Below are 15705 nucleotides of genomic sequence, written 5' to 3' on the forward strand. Positions count from 1 at the left end.
CTACAGGGGAATATTGGTGTGATGCTACCGTATCCAGGTGAAAAGAATACCGCGCGGCGTAATCCAGCCATTAAAACTCCTAGAATTATACCAAACATTCACAATCACTCCGCATAACCTACCTGAACTTACACTATTACTAATTCTAACGGTATTTTACTCATCCAAATCACAATATCCTACTCCTAGTCAAATATTAGGGTGATGATTAATCACTCTACACTCAACTGTCACGTGACTTTTTCAACCCGTTCTCTAGCTGGTCCTGAACGACTATTCGAAACCGTAACCCTTTAATCTGATTCCAATCTTAACCCTAACCCAATCCTTAACAAAAGCATATGCTGAAACCCTAACCCTAACCCTTATACGGTCATATCACGTGATCGAGACAGTTTTTCGCCAATATCTCGTCAGGGGAGCATTTTAACCCTATGTCATGGGGGTGACTCAGAATCAGCGTTCGAAAATACATCGTTTGAAGTTGGTTTCAACTGTCGGGGGCCCTTTTAGAACAATCTCGAAGATCGACTGTAGAGTGATTAAGCACGCTCGCAAATGTTAACTACGCTAAAACTGCTGCTGAATCCTGCTTACCACATAACACTACTTAGGTCGGAAAGAACAATAAATAATTCTTTCTGACTTATTGTCTCGGCGTTTGTTTTCCGGCCAGCTTGCTGTTCTGGTTCAGTTTATTAATGTTTTTTCAAAGAAATCTGCAAAATGAGCGAACACATTACATTTTTTCAACACCAGCTATTAGTATTTATCAAAATCCAGAAATTTTGGACTTTCACTCTTGTGAAAAAATTTTAACATTGGCCTCTGGTCTTGTACGATTGAGACTCTATAAGATTAAACTTAAGCCTTGAGTTAAGGTTTTTTCTGTAAAACTAAAACATGTCCAAAGTTCGAAGGTATGCTATACAAATTACTAACTACAAGTACAAACGACCAACAAATAATCTAAACAGAAACTGATATCTTTTTCGAAACAAATCATTCATTTAAGAAATCGTGGGAGAAATCATGTCAACCATCGATATCAATATATTAGTTATATTAAGACGGGACGCTTTAAACAAGTTGTAATATAATTTATATATTGATATTGATGGCGGAAATTATGTCTTGGATAATATTCGCCACGCGATTTCCGGGACACTTTAAGCACATTAGATATTGTCATTGATATAGATGGCGGAAATGCTAAAAAGTTCCGCCTGGCAAACCACATTCTCCTTTCAGGGAACAACAGGATTAGGTTACAGAGAAATCCTCAAACTTTCAAAAACCTGTTTGGCTACGAGAAACAAAACCGACTGACATTATCCAAGTAAAAATCATCCAAAAATTCTTTAAAAGGAACGTACGTGATATTTCAAAAGTTCAAGCAGAACAATCACAAAGCAAGAATCATATGACAGAAAATTTTCAAACATTTAATCAAATTTAAAAATGTCACGACTGAGACAATGACGGTACCAGCTAAATACATCCAAATTAAGTCTGCAGCAGTGCAAACAGTCACATGTACGTTTCCAGTGTAACTGTACCACTGTCTACACTAAGTAATGTCAATGAGTAGGTATACCCTTTTATTTTGGATTAGAGTTAAACTTAACATTTTAAAGGGTCAAAGTCACGTCGAATTTTAATCACCCTAAAAAATGGGGCAAATAACAGCTGTTAATTTTGCATGTCTGCGTACTTTTCAAATGTTTTTACAAAATGCTGAGTATAAAACATGCCGCGAAGTCGTTTCTCGGTTATAGGCTCAGATGTATCACTGACACTATTACTATCAGAATATAATACCTTACAGTGCTAAAAGGCTAAAGATTGAGCGAGCTCCGTGGTCACCGGTCAATTATATCGAGCCCCGGGTATAGTTGAAATATACGAAAATCGATTTATTTTTGGAGCTGATTCCGAATCACCCCACATGGCAAGGGGTAAAACGATGCCCTGACTAGTTCGGTACGTGACAGTTATAGGTCGCATTTTCAGTTAACAATAAAATCAGTAAAATAAACTGTTATAACTTATTTTATAACGTCAACGAGGTCTTATCAGTTATCGTCATCTTCATATAATATGCATAGCGTTTGATGTCTGTGTGAAAATAAAATGGTGACATCCTCTGGATCAGTGTTATCGGGATTACTTCTGTAGTACTAGTAGTTGTACAGCAATACTGAGGTAATAATATATAATGGGACTACTGCGGACCCTCTACCGGCCAAACCTTGTTAACAAAGCCGCAGTCAAGGTTCGGCTTATAACCTATTCTATTTAAATAACTTACGGTTCACATATATTATGTAAATTTAATCACTTTGTGGTCAGTTGTGGTTCCTGAACAAATTAAAGTAGCATAGGAAATTCAAAAATCGCGAACACGGCTGCCTAATATCACGGCTGCCTAAGAATTCAGCTGAAAAATCTCGAGCAAGATCAAGCAATAACTGAGTATAAAATTTGAAGCAAGTTGTATAAAACTGTAGCTTGACTTGGATCCAGAAGATTGAATTTAAAACTATTAATAAAATATTCGATGGTCGCCTGGCTGCAGAAAGTAGAGGCTGAAAAGTGACAAGGATTTGGTTGGTTCGGGCGGAACGACAGAAATTATTCTATAATTATTGGAGAAAAGGCTTGAGGCCATGCCAAAAGCTATAAAAAGTAAGTAAAACTATTCAAATAATATCATTATGTTTCTTTTAACAAATGTTGGTTAATAGACTATTCAATTGACTCTTTCTCTGATTACATTTTGCTTTGATACTCGCAAAGTTGAGGAAATCTCAAAACGGAATATTATTTTGATACTGCAAACAAATTCTGGCAGTATCAAAATAATTAATCAAAAGTTAATTAATTGATTAATTAATTGCAACTGAAAAGATAATTAAAAACAACTCATTTAACATAAAGATATCGTTACAAAGTAAAACGCGCGACAGTTCCAACATTAAAACGACTCAGCAACGAATACTCAAATAGCAAACGAGCAGCACTGCAGGCGCTAACATGGCACAGCTCACCACAGGAGAGTGTGTAAGGAGCAACTAAACACTAACAGACCTTATTTATTACACATCCACGCGCGCGCATCCCTCCTTGACAACTTTGGTGTGGAGAGCAACATTTCGCTATATAATAATCATAGTTATATTTATAACTTTATAACTTCAAGTTTAGCAAGCGGAATAATACATTCGCAAAACAAACACAAGTGTACTATTGCTATTTGGCTTAGTTACCTAGGCTACATCTCATGCAACAAAACTTTGAAAACATGCACTCTCAAACGGCCAGCAAGTATAAAGTGCTTTTGGTGTGGTTGGAGAGCAAACTTGTCACATAGGTCCAGGATCGCCCGGCATCTAGGTAAGGCAAGTGCTAGGATATGTGACAAAATTAACTACCCCCCCCCCCCCCCCCTATCCAGGATCCAGGAGGAAGCATAGTTTCTTCAAAAAGCAACTTAAAAATTAACGAAACTTTGCACCGAACAAATATACCGGAGCGTACAGTATATAAACGTTTGTAGTTTCTGTAAGATATCACTATCAGCCCAACAAAGAGCGACTATGATATATGATACATAAGACTTAGAGCAATGAGTACAAGCTGGATTTATTAACAAGTCTGACAATCCTAATCACCTGACTGATCATTCCACAAAGCAATAAGCAGTCCCTCAGAGTAAAAAAGTCCCTTCAGAGTAACAAATAGTCCTCTCAGATAACAAATACAAGCGGTCGATCTCGACCTGGTGATCAAAGACAGAATTTCAGCGGACGAACAAAGTCATTTCCGATTGTATTAAAAATAACGAGAGCGCTAAATCACTCTACACTCGAACTTCGAAATGTTTCTAGAAGAGCCCCTGACAGTTGAAACTTACTTGAATCGATATATTTTTAAAAATTGATTCCGAATCATCCATTAGTCATCTAGGGTTAAAATGCTCCTCTGGCGATATATCGACGAAAAAATGTTTCGACCATAAGTCATGTTATGACTACGAGAGTACAGTGATAAATCATCATTCCAAAGACTAGCCGTGCGTAACACCCCTCAGAAAAATGCCACTAAACTTACAGTTCGAGATTAACTAATGGGCATGTATTGCGGTAGCTGGGGGTGCAACGAGGCTAAAATTCCATTTTACAGTTGCCAGTGGTAATGCCAATGGTATTAGACCAATTTATTGGCGATACAGGTCACTTCAAGTGTAAAAACTAGTCGCGATTCCAAGAGTACTCCGGTAATATTTTAGGTGGAAATAGTGAGGTCTGGCTGGAAGTGGAGGGTACTGGTCGCTGGAGACACTGGAGACACTGGAGACACTGGAGACACTGGAGACACTGGAGACACTGGAGACACTGGAGACACTAGAGACACTGAAGCTCCAAATAGCATGAGGCTCGAAGTCTCTAGCTTCGATTCTTTGGAGTTGAAAGGTCTCCATATCACTGTTATACAACTCACAATGGTAATTGGTAATGGGCTCGAGGGACCAGGGCCGCTGAGTCACTACTCAAAACACGAATTACTATCCCATATTAATTAACATCTTTAATTTTTTAAAACAAAGAATATAAAGTTGAATCTGTTGACCCAGTGCTCATATTATGTCGCTAAAGTCGCTAATATTACAGAATTGCCGGTCCCTCCGTTTTAGAGAGGCACAGTTTCATTAAATCGGAGTTTTTGCCGTTATTCTAATATTAGAGTAGATCTGTTTCATCGAATTTCATGTTCATCAAATGTTCATGTTATCTAACTAGCTAGAAAATCTAATTGGGTACTAAACAAGTTTTGAGGGGTAAGCCTAACTTACTTAAGGTTATAAATGACCGGCTAAATTTCCATATTTAACACCAGTACTTCATGCTTCGTCATTAAATCAAGATTAGAGAAAATTGGTCACGAACGCATCAATATATACAAATATATATATATATTTGTATATATACTTTTGTATATATATATACAAAAGTTAAGACCGTACGGGGTAATAGCAACCAATTCCAGGAAACTCCAAACAACGTACGTGAATTTCCAAAGAGACGGAGGTAATAGGGGGGCATGACATGGCGGGTATTTCTGGAAAATTCTCCGCAATTTACTACCTAGTTGTGCAGTACGAGGTGTCACATACGGTTTGAATTATTAATGAAATAGGATTATTGTGGAGCTGGCTGTAATGAAGCTTGTTCATGATCTCTTTCTATCAGTATCTCTGAACATCTTCTTTGCTATTTTCTCTTGGGTGGTGTAAGTTTGATGTTTTTGCAGTTTGACTTGGGTTGATGATAGCAAGATTATAGTTGTAAAAATAAAGCATTAAATCTACTTTTCAATCTGCTTCCTATCCTTGGACCTTTGTAATACATGTAACGAATTTCGACTTTCAGACCGTCTCTACGACCACAAAATTGAAAGTTTCGTGATTTATGTGACTTACTAACACCTAAGTCTTGTTAAACTTGAACAAGGCCTTAGTGGATTAATGTTAAGTATCTAATGGAATAATGGATTATGGAATATTCTAATATTAGTGATTGTGGGAATCGGTGCATTATTGCTTGATTCGATCATACATTTATTTCAACATGAAGTTATGGACAGATACCCTCCAAAATAAGCTGACTCGCGGGCAACTTTACTATGTTCTACCAGCACGATTATAATACGCAGCCAACAATCAGGATCTGAAGCAGATTGTGCAGTTTAATAAAAACTGATCTGGGTATAACGAGCGGCTTTTCTTAGTATGCCATCGCATATATCACAAGATCCAGCCGAAACCGCTATTTAACCGCTATTTAGCCGCTATTTAACCGCTATTTAACCGCTATTTAACCGTTATTTAACCGCTATTTAACTGACAGTGACAGTATTGCCTGAAAACTTGCTAAGCTGCTAAGAAGATAAAACAACTATAAGTGAAGAAGATCGCGGCACTAAACTGTATATTGGTACTCGATATGAAGTTTGAAAAATACAAATGACAAAACTGGCGAAACTTGAATCTTCTTATCTCGTGTAATTCATGCGTTACAATACACAGCTTCATTAAGATAAGGCCAACAACTAACAGGAACATTGCCTCCATAGAGAAATCACGAACACACGACCCACCTCAAATGGATAACGGCATATTAATATTACCTCTCGACTATATACCGCGGTCGTTGGTAATGGTCAGCCTCAGGGTAAGCGGCCGTTACATACAAATAAATTATGTGGTGTTTGGTGCAGTACGTTAGTCACGTGCATGGTGTTGTGAATACCCTCACTATTAAGAATTGAGATTTTTAAATGATCCATTGAGGCTTGGCGACCTTGAGGCAAAACATATAATGAAAAGAAGAAAACAACTTTATTTTGCACTCTGTAAGTGCAGTAGTAATATTGGAACTCAAAGTGGAAGGAAAATCGTATTATCCCCGAACATCCACTCAGCTGGAGTGCATGTGGATTGTGGAGGGTTGGGTACCGGTATTTACAACTTAGGTTCATTAAATTCACCTTTGATCCTCAAGATAGAGATTTGGCGGAATGACTTGGAGGACTTCGCCACTTCGACGCGAACTAGCATTCTTGACATCTGACATCGTCGTCAACCAACGGAATGACAGCAGACAGGCTGAGCGCCGCCGAGTAACCTAAACCAGTAACGAGTGTAATTGTAAAGTGATTTAGCACGCTCGACGGATGAACAAACTTTTACGGTAATTTATTTGACAAATATTTAGTTCAAATCATGCACTACTTCATCATTCACATTGTATTTGATAATGATACACGTAACGGTAAACGTTGCGCGTGTTTAAAAATAAGTGAATAATAACAAGATTAGAAATGTTTCACAGGGTACATACTGCAGACTCAATCTGATACTTGTTCAGGAAAATCTGGCAATCATGCAAAAGCTTTCACGGCGGCATTCCCAGGACTTCGAATTAAAATTTATTAACTTAATTATATTTATAGTGAAAGGTTTTTGTTGTGACCATCTTACCTGGGGACCTTGTAGCGCGATGCACTACTGGGCCGCGCCGCGCATCTTCTCACAACCATCTCGTATGTTGTATCACGTTGCGACCCCCACGGGCGTTTCACTATGGTGACCCATATCGTCCTGACGATACATGCGGGTCATACAACGTATGACAAGACCATTGGTGGGTCATACAACGTATGACAAGACCATTGTAAAAGTCACGGGAAGAGCAAGGCTTGCAACTTTAAGGAGTTAAGTCTATGAGGATCACAAATTTCAAAATTTGCACTTTAACACTAAAGATTCGTCTTTTAAGGATGTATTTGAGGGTGTGTTGTTACTTTAAATTTAACGCTAGACAGTACTCGCTAAATCAGTGATGAATGATGACTTTATAATATTAATACCGTTAAAAACTACAAACTGGTCTGTTTCTTCGACATAAGGCGAGGTGACTAAATCTAAACTACAGATCAGAGGAGATTGAAGATTTCACAATTCTATCCAAAAACTATCTAACGAGAGCGATAGGGGCCGTCTACTTAGGATGTCCGGCAAAGAGGAAGGGATGGTTTTGAAATTTCGGACACACCCGGACAGGGGGAGGTGGGTGGTCTGAAAATCTGCGATTTTGTTGGACGTCCAACAAAATCGCAGATTTTCAATAGGACTCCTATATAAGTAGATGGCCCCATACAGAAATGTTCGGATTATGAATGACATTAAATATTTAGATTATGAATATGTGCATATTACCTGAGACTTAATTAATTAAGCTCTTTAAGTTTATGTAAATGTCAATAAATTGTAAGATTTGCTGAGGAAGTGCGAATCTAACAACAACATTGGAAACGACCAGTTAGTGTGACAAAATCAATAGCAAGGAGATTTAATTTTTTGCGATTTTTAATAATTCCACCAAAAACATGTCGATGATTAAGTCGATAAGCTACATAACCCACTATAAGTATACATGATGTGGTAATTTTTTGAATATTTCCAAGAAAGAAATTTAATATCCAGATTATGTGCATGTCACCTACAAGTACAACCTAACACACAAAAGTGAACTAAGCAGTAAAAGGATATCCCTTTTAAAATCAGGATCCCTCAGAGCTCATACTATTTGGCAACTTAGCGCGACCCTTTGTCTTTGATTCGATTTGTCACATCACACATACTGATACAGGAAATACAAACATCGTTTATAATTTGGAGAGGATGTTTGAAATTCTGAACTACAACTACCAAGTTGCTAAAACACGCATGCAGTGTGGCTAGACCCCGTAATATTTGCTAGACCAGTGTCAATACTGCAGAATGTTTATGTAGCAGAACGGGTCACAATAAAATCAACGAAAAAATAATGGGAGAATTATAATTGTCGGAGTAAAGAAGAATTGGCCACAGACTACCCCTGAATCTGATCAACGCTGGTGTTCATTCTCCAATAATTGATTAGATCTCAGTCCAGTATATCCGGATACCATATATCCTTTACTCCGACAAACATCGTACTAACTATTCAGAAAACTGAAAATCACATACGAGAAGTGGTGATATAGCTATAAGATCTCCGATCTAATAGTAATAGCAAATATGGCATCACGCCATGAAGTATAACGTTGCAACAAATGTTGATGGTTCATGGTAGTGCTGTATACATGGCTACCGAACACTTACTTACTTGTAATTGAAAAGGTCTCCTCCTAGTCGTTGGAGTGGCCTGCACCACATAGTAACTCCTTTCTCCGGTGTATTAGACCTCTCCAGTGAACCCTGTCTGTTGCTTGTTGTTCTGCATCTTCTATCGTGATGTAGATCCTGATTTTAGTTGGAGTCTTGATGTTGCGACTGTACCATATACTGCTAAGCTGATAGAATGCCCCAGAGGCCTTTTGAATTCGAGCTGATAGTTCTTTGTCAATTGTTCCATTCGCACTGATGACTGCACCCAAGTAAGTGAAACTGCTGACCTGCTGTATTGGGAGACCTTCCACATCAATGTCCATAGTGTCGTCTTTAGAATACGGCCTCTGCGATGCACTTTTACTGACAGTCATGCTCGTGTTTTGCCAGCATTAATCTTCAGACCCGCATAGGCACTGTATTTGCAGAGAAGGTCAGTGGTTTTCCTGCTACCGAACAACTGAACCCAATTTAGACAATTTAGACTAACCCTAACCCTAACCCTAACCCTAACCCTAACCCTAACCCTCCATTTTCAAGGAACATGGAGTGTGACTTTGTGTACAGTTCTTACAATTCCATTTTAAAAACACTACTGGTAAGGTGAAAAGATACGCGTTTATTTACCATTTAAATTCAAATAATAACACAAAATACACTGTAAATTCATCAAATATTAACAAGTTGAGACTGATTCAAGTTATGACTTGTAAAGATTCTACAACTCCTGGAACAAAAAAACAAAATATGAACTATTCAAATTCCTTCATAAACAGATTACTTCAGATCAGATCCAGTTCTCACAGTTAACATTCTTTCAGAGTCTGCCCTGTCTGTTAACCACGGTACAACCGATAAATGACCTGTTTTAATTCCTTCGTAAATTCTTTAGTAAATTCCTTCATATTAAGGCTAAAAGATCGAATTACTATTAGCTGTAAATGGCTAGGTATGTACTAGATTTTGTAACTATTAAAGTCGCGTTAAACTTAACTCACATGTTCTGACTTGCTACCATGCTCCAAAAGGCAAAAACTGGAAAATATAACATTTACACCACTTTTCCATGCCCAATGAATGAGGATGGCACGAGGATACGATTTCCATAAATTCGTCGAATATTGCCTCCAAATCCTCGCGAGGGTAAATCATCATCGTGCACAATTTCCCACAAGGATGATTTCCTCGCGATGAAATTATTGGACATTTCCATCCTCGCGAGGGTATCGCGAGGGTTTTCTCCTCGCGCGCAGCGTATCAAAATGGGCAAATTTGTACTTTTGTCAAAAATGTAGGCAGTTTCTGGTGTCATCGCGAGGATCCCACGAGGATCGCACGAGGATCACCGCGAGGATACCTATACGAAATTTCGACGAAATTATGGAAATCATATCCTCGTGTGCATCCTCGTTCATCGTTCATTGGGCATGGAACAGGGGTGTTATCAGACGAATTGAATCAACCGAGTGCCAGGCCTATTTTAAAATTAGCTCAGATAATTCAAGGATAAAATAATAAGAAACATTGAATGAATCTACGAGAAATTCTAATTTGCAATTTTCAGTGGTCATTTGTATCAGCGGACGTTCTTATTTTAGTTGAAAAAGTTAAACAATTCCAAAAAAGTTAATCAATTCCAGCTTTAACGAAACTCTGGGTAGAGTGAACCATCCTTACATTTCACGAGATTTGATTTGTCGCCATTATGTCCCATAAAATCGTCTTACTAAAACCAACGTGCTTCTCACATCGAAATTGTTCTCATTTTTAACTTCTTCACCAACTAACACAAACAAATTGAGGACAGTTTCGAGGGGTAAACTTTGACTGAAATGTTCTATCATTATGCTCCATAAATTCATTAGACATGATGAACCCAACTGAAAGTAACGGACTGTTTCATGGGTATCTGCTCGACGGGAAGCCTCTATTTTTGTGATGCGGATGCGGTAATGGTGGCATGTGGGGTAGTAGTGGCATGTGCGGTAGAGGCGGCATCCCCGCCATTGGTGGTTGTACTGGCGGCGGCGGCAACATCCCTGAAATAAAGGTGGTATTAACATGTGCTCAATTTCTCAAGATTTATCTTTATCATTTATAAAATGTAAATTCTAGTATTTCGACAAATTAGAATTATGACAATTTCGTTCTCCACAATTGATAGGATTGTAAAATATTCAAATAATGAACAAGCTAGGATTCTGCAACCCAACTCACCTAAACCTGGAGAATGAGGAGGATAAGGAGGGTAAGGATTACACATGGGGCTCCTTATAGCAGGAGACTTGTGAGGGTGTATAGGAGAGGAGTACTGAGAGGAGCCAGGGTACTGAGCACCAGGGTGGGTGGGAGAGAGGAAGGAGAGGGGAGGATGGAAGGAGGAGTAGGGGACTGAGGGGGCTACTACCGCGGGGGAGGTGCCCGGACTGCAGGGAGCGTAACTCTGTGGGGTGTTATTGTTAGTGGGGGACTGAGGGGCTACTACCGCGGGGGAGGTGCCCGGACTGCAGGGAGCGTAACTCTGTGGGGTGTTATTGTTAGTGGGGGACTGAGGGGGCTACTACCGCGGGGGAGGTGCCCGGACTGCAGGGAGCGTAACTCTGTGGGGTGTTATTGTTAGTGGGGGCTACTACCGCGGGGGAGGTGCCCGGACTGCAGGGAGCGTAACTCTGTGGGGTGTTATTGTTAGTGGGGGTGTTAATTTGTTATGAATAATGGAGGTTTGGTAATAGTTTCTGGTCCTTGTTAGATTGTTGAATTTTCATAGTTCGACTAATGACTACTTTTGATTAATACATGACAGCCATTTGTACTTATGCAAATCAATGTATGGTACTTGTTGTTAGCTTTACAATTACAGCGGTAATGTTTACACAAATTGGATCCCACCCCAGGTAACAGCTTAGCATCGATTACGAAGTCTCCTGGACCAGGCAGTGTCTCAAAGCGGGACACTATTACACAGGGAGCTGGATACAGATTTCTATCGAAGTCTATCATTGTGGAATTCTAACCTAACTCTCGCTTGAGCCAAATTCAACCGTTATAGCTGTTTCGGACGACTTGTTTAGTGACTAAGGCGGCGGACACAAAGGACAATTAGTCTGAAATGGACAGTGATTGGATGCGGTCCAAGTTTCTTAAAGATTTCGTCCACTAATGTTATAATAACAGATGTAGGCAGCAGATCTGAGGAGAATTATCTCACAGATTGGTATGTAGTCTTCTGTTTGAACTTTGAGTGGTTTAGCAGCACTTTTGAGAATATAAGCTAAACTACCGCTTCTTACTACACTATTAATGGGTACTTTTAGGAGCTTACTCTATATTTTAATAGAAGGAAGAAAGCTATTTGAAACCTGTTCTATGCTGTTCCCAGTGTAACCAGTGTAACGGATTGTACACTTAACCTCATTGAAATAACAATAACGAATATTTGTTCATGATGTAGTGTATAATAGTAGGTTTAATCCCCCCTTGTTTGCACTACAGCTGGCCACCTTCAATTTATCAGTTTCTCTTTGTTAGTCCTTTGTACTGGTCTACACCTCAAACCTTGTAAAACTTTATTTTTACTAAACTATTTACATTATCAAAGTCATTCGAGACTATTTGAGTATTTGATACACTGCATACCAGCATACCAGGATTAGCGCTGAGTGTGTAGATTTAAGATTGGACACTATGCGTGGTGCCTAAAGGCTATGTAGCTTTCATTACAGCGGCTGATGGATTGGTAATATAATAATAATAGTAGGAATTAGTATTTCACTTCCTTGATGCAGAATGTGATGGTGGTATGTTATGACCTACACTCTAGCTAAGAGTGGCAGTGTTTTAATATTGTTTGTCATTCGTTACATCATCATGATTTTAATCTTTTTGATTCTTTCTGTATAGGACATAACATAATAATATCTTTTATTATATGATATTAATAATATTATACTAATAATTAACGTGCATTAAATGAGGTACTTATTTGCAAAGTCACATGACTCGTTATTAAATCCTTTGCCTGATGTGAAAAGTTGTTATAAAACCTTATTCTAACCATTCCTTCATTCGAACAACTCATCTTATTTTCGATCTTGCCGACAGTTGTAACGTTTTATCATAGTGATAGACAGTTAACATAACTTATAGTGAATCAGTATTAATATAACTTATAGTTAATCGCCTAAAAGACGCTGAACAAAAAATTAAAGTAAACTTATTCAAGATCTTAACTATTTACCATAATCATGTGTTGAGCCAATCAAATACTAAGCCTGATAAATTATTAGTAATAAATTTGAATATTTATTAGTAATAAAGTTGAATATTATCTTTTGTTCTCTTGACGCTTGGCCCATCTACGTCCTGTTCTGTCATTTAGAGTGCCACCACACGCTATGCAATGGAGTATTAAAACTAAAAGTAGGCCACGTAGATTGTTTAAAGCCCGCATAGTTTAGTGTTAAAACTATAATATTATCAAAAATATAAGTTATAAATGCAATATTTCTAATCAGCAACGTAGTTACCAGAATGGAGCTCAGCTCATAACCTTGGTGTTGTGAATGTAATATATGTAATAATATTATTCATAATATCATAATAACACTGTATAATTAATTGTTGATCAGTAACTTTACTAAAGTATGACTCAGCCTTTTAGGCTCGTTTCAGCGTTGTCTTAATCTCAGCTTTCTATTCTACCATTTTGTTTTGCTTTTCTCTAACTTAATAGTATTAATTATAAAGCTAAATAATTGAATCATGTTTGTTTGGGCCCGGACGGTGCCGGTGGTTCTAATGACCATTTACTAAAATACATAAATACAAAATACAATATAGTATAAATATTATAATCAGAAGTTTTATAAATCCTATCCGTCCAAGTTAAACTTGAAGGGCGCTACACGCACGACGAAAACTCCCTTTAATGTGAGCTGAAGTAGACTACTAGTAGTAGAGCTAGTAGCGCTTGAAATTGACAGAACTGAAAACGAAATCTGACAATTGTCGCGAAAACTGACAGTTTTGTGTGCTCGAAGTGTCGAGAAATACTGACAGTGCAAGACTGGGCACATAAGAGTGAGTTAAAACATCCTCCACACAACAAAAACTTGAATACACTAATAATAATCAATTATTAAAAACACACAAGCTCATTCTGCAGTCTTATTAGTCTTATCAGTACTCTTTATAGCACCGTTTCTGATAAAGTGTAGCTTATCAGGCTGCTCAGTTACCAGTCTTTTCATGTCACTGACGAGTTCTCTTTGCTTGGCTCTCTGTTCTGGAGATCGATCTGGGCTGATAAAAACAGTTTTAAACTTTTCCGTTGCTCGCAGGTTTCTCGATTTAGCGAGAATCTGATTAACAATTGTTGCACTTGCCGCAGTCACTTTAACTGGTCTCACAGCCTTGCCAGGTTTGAGCTTTCCGACTCTACTAGCTTCGATTCTGGGTTTCTCTCCGATTGCTGAGAACACTTCACTGACCACGGTGCTGAGCTCCTCATTGTCCTGCTCCGATAAACCAAAAATCATCAGATTTTTGTTTCGGTCTTCCTCCTGTACCACAGTTTTCACAGCTTTCTTGATCATTTCAGAACTGACAGGCTTCTGAGATTCTGGACAATTCGCCTGTAATACCGAGCTGAAGGATTGGAATTCAGCCTTGACAGACTCTCCGACTGACGATTTAACTGACGTCTGCAACGATTCCAACTGTTCATTTTTGCAGGCTAGTAGTTCTGACTGCAACTTAATGATGGTCTCCTGTGTCTCGAACATATGATGTTTAACTGAATTTGAGGCCATCTTGTAGTCCGTGGATACGACACCAGTGAACTCCTCCAAATATATTAATGCATCGTACAACAAGTCACACGCAGTGTCCTTGTTCATCTTCTTCACGCGCGAAGGGGATAGTTGCCCAATTGCTGTGATCTCCATCTCGTTCATAGCCTTGTTGAGAAGTTCAACTGAGTCACCCCTTAACATGTTGATCTCCTTTTCACCATACTCGCTGGGCGGGATGGTCATGGTCGTGTAACACGGTGATACACAAACCACTGTAGCTGCACGTTACAATCAACAGAGATAAGCACTAAGATAAGAGAGTAAGAAAAGAGCAACGTATGCATTTAGTGTAATACTGAACTGATCATAAATAGATAAAGTTTACAGTCCACTTCAGTTCAAGGGTGCCATTGGAAGATTCAAGATCATTTGGCAGGGGACTGTTGTAGCGTGAGCGTAGAAATAAAACAAGTTGTTAACACGTAATCATAGAGGCTAGGGAAGAACAAATCGTTAATAACAAATTATGATAGCAATCAATGTTCAATATATATAACAATCTCCCTTCGGCAAGTTATAGCTAGTCGGCCGATACAACTAGCTGCGCTCGCGTTTAACACGAGGAGCTAGGCGCGCGCGCAAAATTGAGGTCAGGAGGACTGTCACTTTTTAGCGCTGACTAGCTTAACGTCGCCGCGCGTTCCATACATGTGGAACAACTTTTGTGACCAAACTGGTCTTTAACTTTAACTGTCAGAAAACAGACATAAAAAATACTTTCTCCCCACAGGTCGGGACAAAATTAGCAACATTTTGCTTCTTAAACGTTAAAAACTTGTAACTCATATTTCCATAAAATTGGATTAGCCACGTTCTCTGTCGAATTATTAAAATACATAAGTTAAATCAGGAAATCTGTAAAATTTAAAATAATGAGTGACTCTAAAAATGTGATAAAAACAGCGGTTTGACAAATATTACAACATACGGGTTTACAATGATTTCAGTTCGTGATTACTCATTCTAACTCATGGTTTTCATTTTAGTGATAGCATCACTCTTAGCACTTCTGGTTGGTCTCAAACGCAGTTCAGGTAAGGGTGCACCACCTGTAGCTGTAGGTTTGGACAACTCAGACACCCGGACTTGCTTGTCGTTGGTTTTCAGGGGGGAAGCAACTTTCGGTTGAGGACGCTCAGT

The 15705-nt window shown here is 38.6% G+C and overlaps 2 protein-coding genes across 3 annotated transcripts in view; both read right to left on the reverse strand.

The window, feature by feature from the left end:
- Positions 1-15705, reverse strand: part of LOC134820255 (cystinosin homolog) — a 96045-nt gene that overhangs the window by 5713 nt on the left and 74627 nt on the right. The window lies entirely within an intron of this gene.
- The window catches only part of LOC134820254 (nascent polypeptide-associated complex subunit alpha, muscle-specific form-like), a 69515-nt gene continuing 64053 nt past the window's right edge, over positions 10244-15705 (reverse strand). Inside the window, exons 12-13 of one of the 2 annotated variants that reach the window (XM_063830484.1) lie at positions 10931-11156; positions 10244-10752 (exon numbers count right to left, since the gene is read on the reverse strand). In XM_063830484.1, the coding sequence (XP_063686554.1) occupies positions 10613-10752; positions 10931-11156 (366 nt within the window). In that variant the 3' untranslated portion in view covers positions 10244-10612. Of the gene's footprint in view, positions 10753-10930; positions 11157-11193; positions 11383-15705 lie in introns of those variants that run through there. The other variant, XM_063830485.1, reaches the window with a different exon arrangement.

Source organism: Bolinopsis microptera, chromosome 8, assembly GCF_026151205.1.
Source record: "Bolinopsis microptera isolate Bmic1 chromosome 8, MBARI_Bmic_1.0, whole genome shotgun sequence".
In the NCBI taxonomy this organism is placed as follows: domain Eukaryota; kingdom Metazoa; phylum Ctenophora; class Tentaculata; order Lobata; family Bolinopsidae; genus Bolinopsis; species Bolinopsis microptera.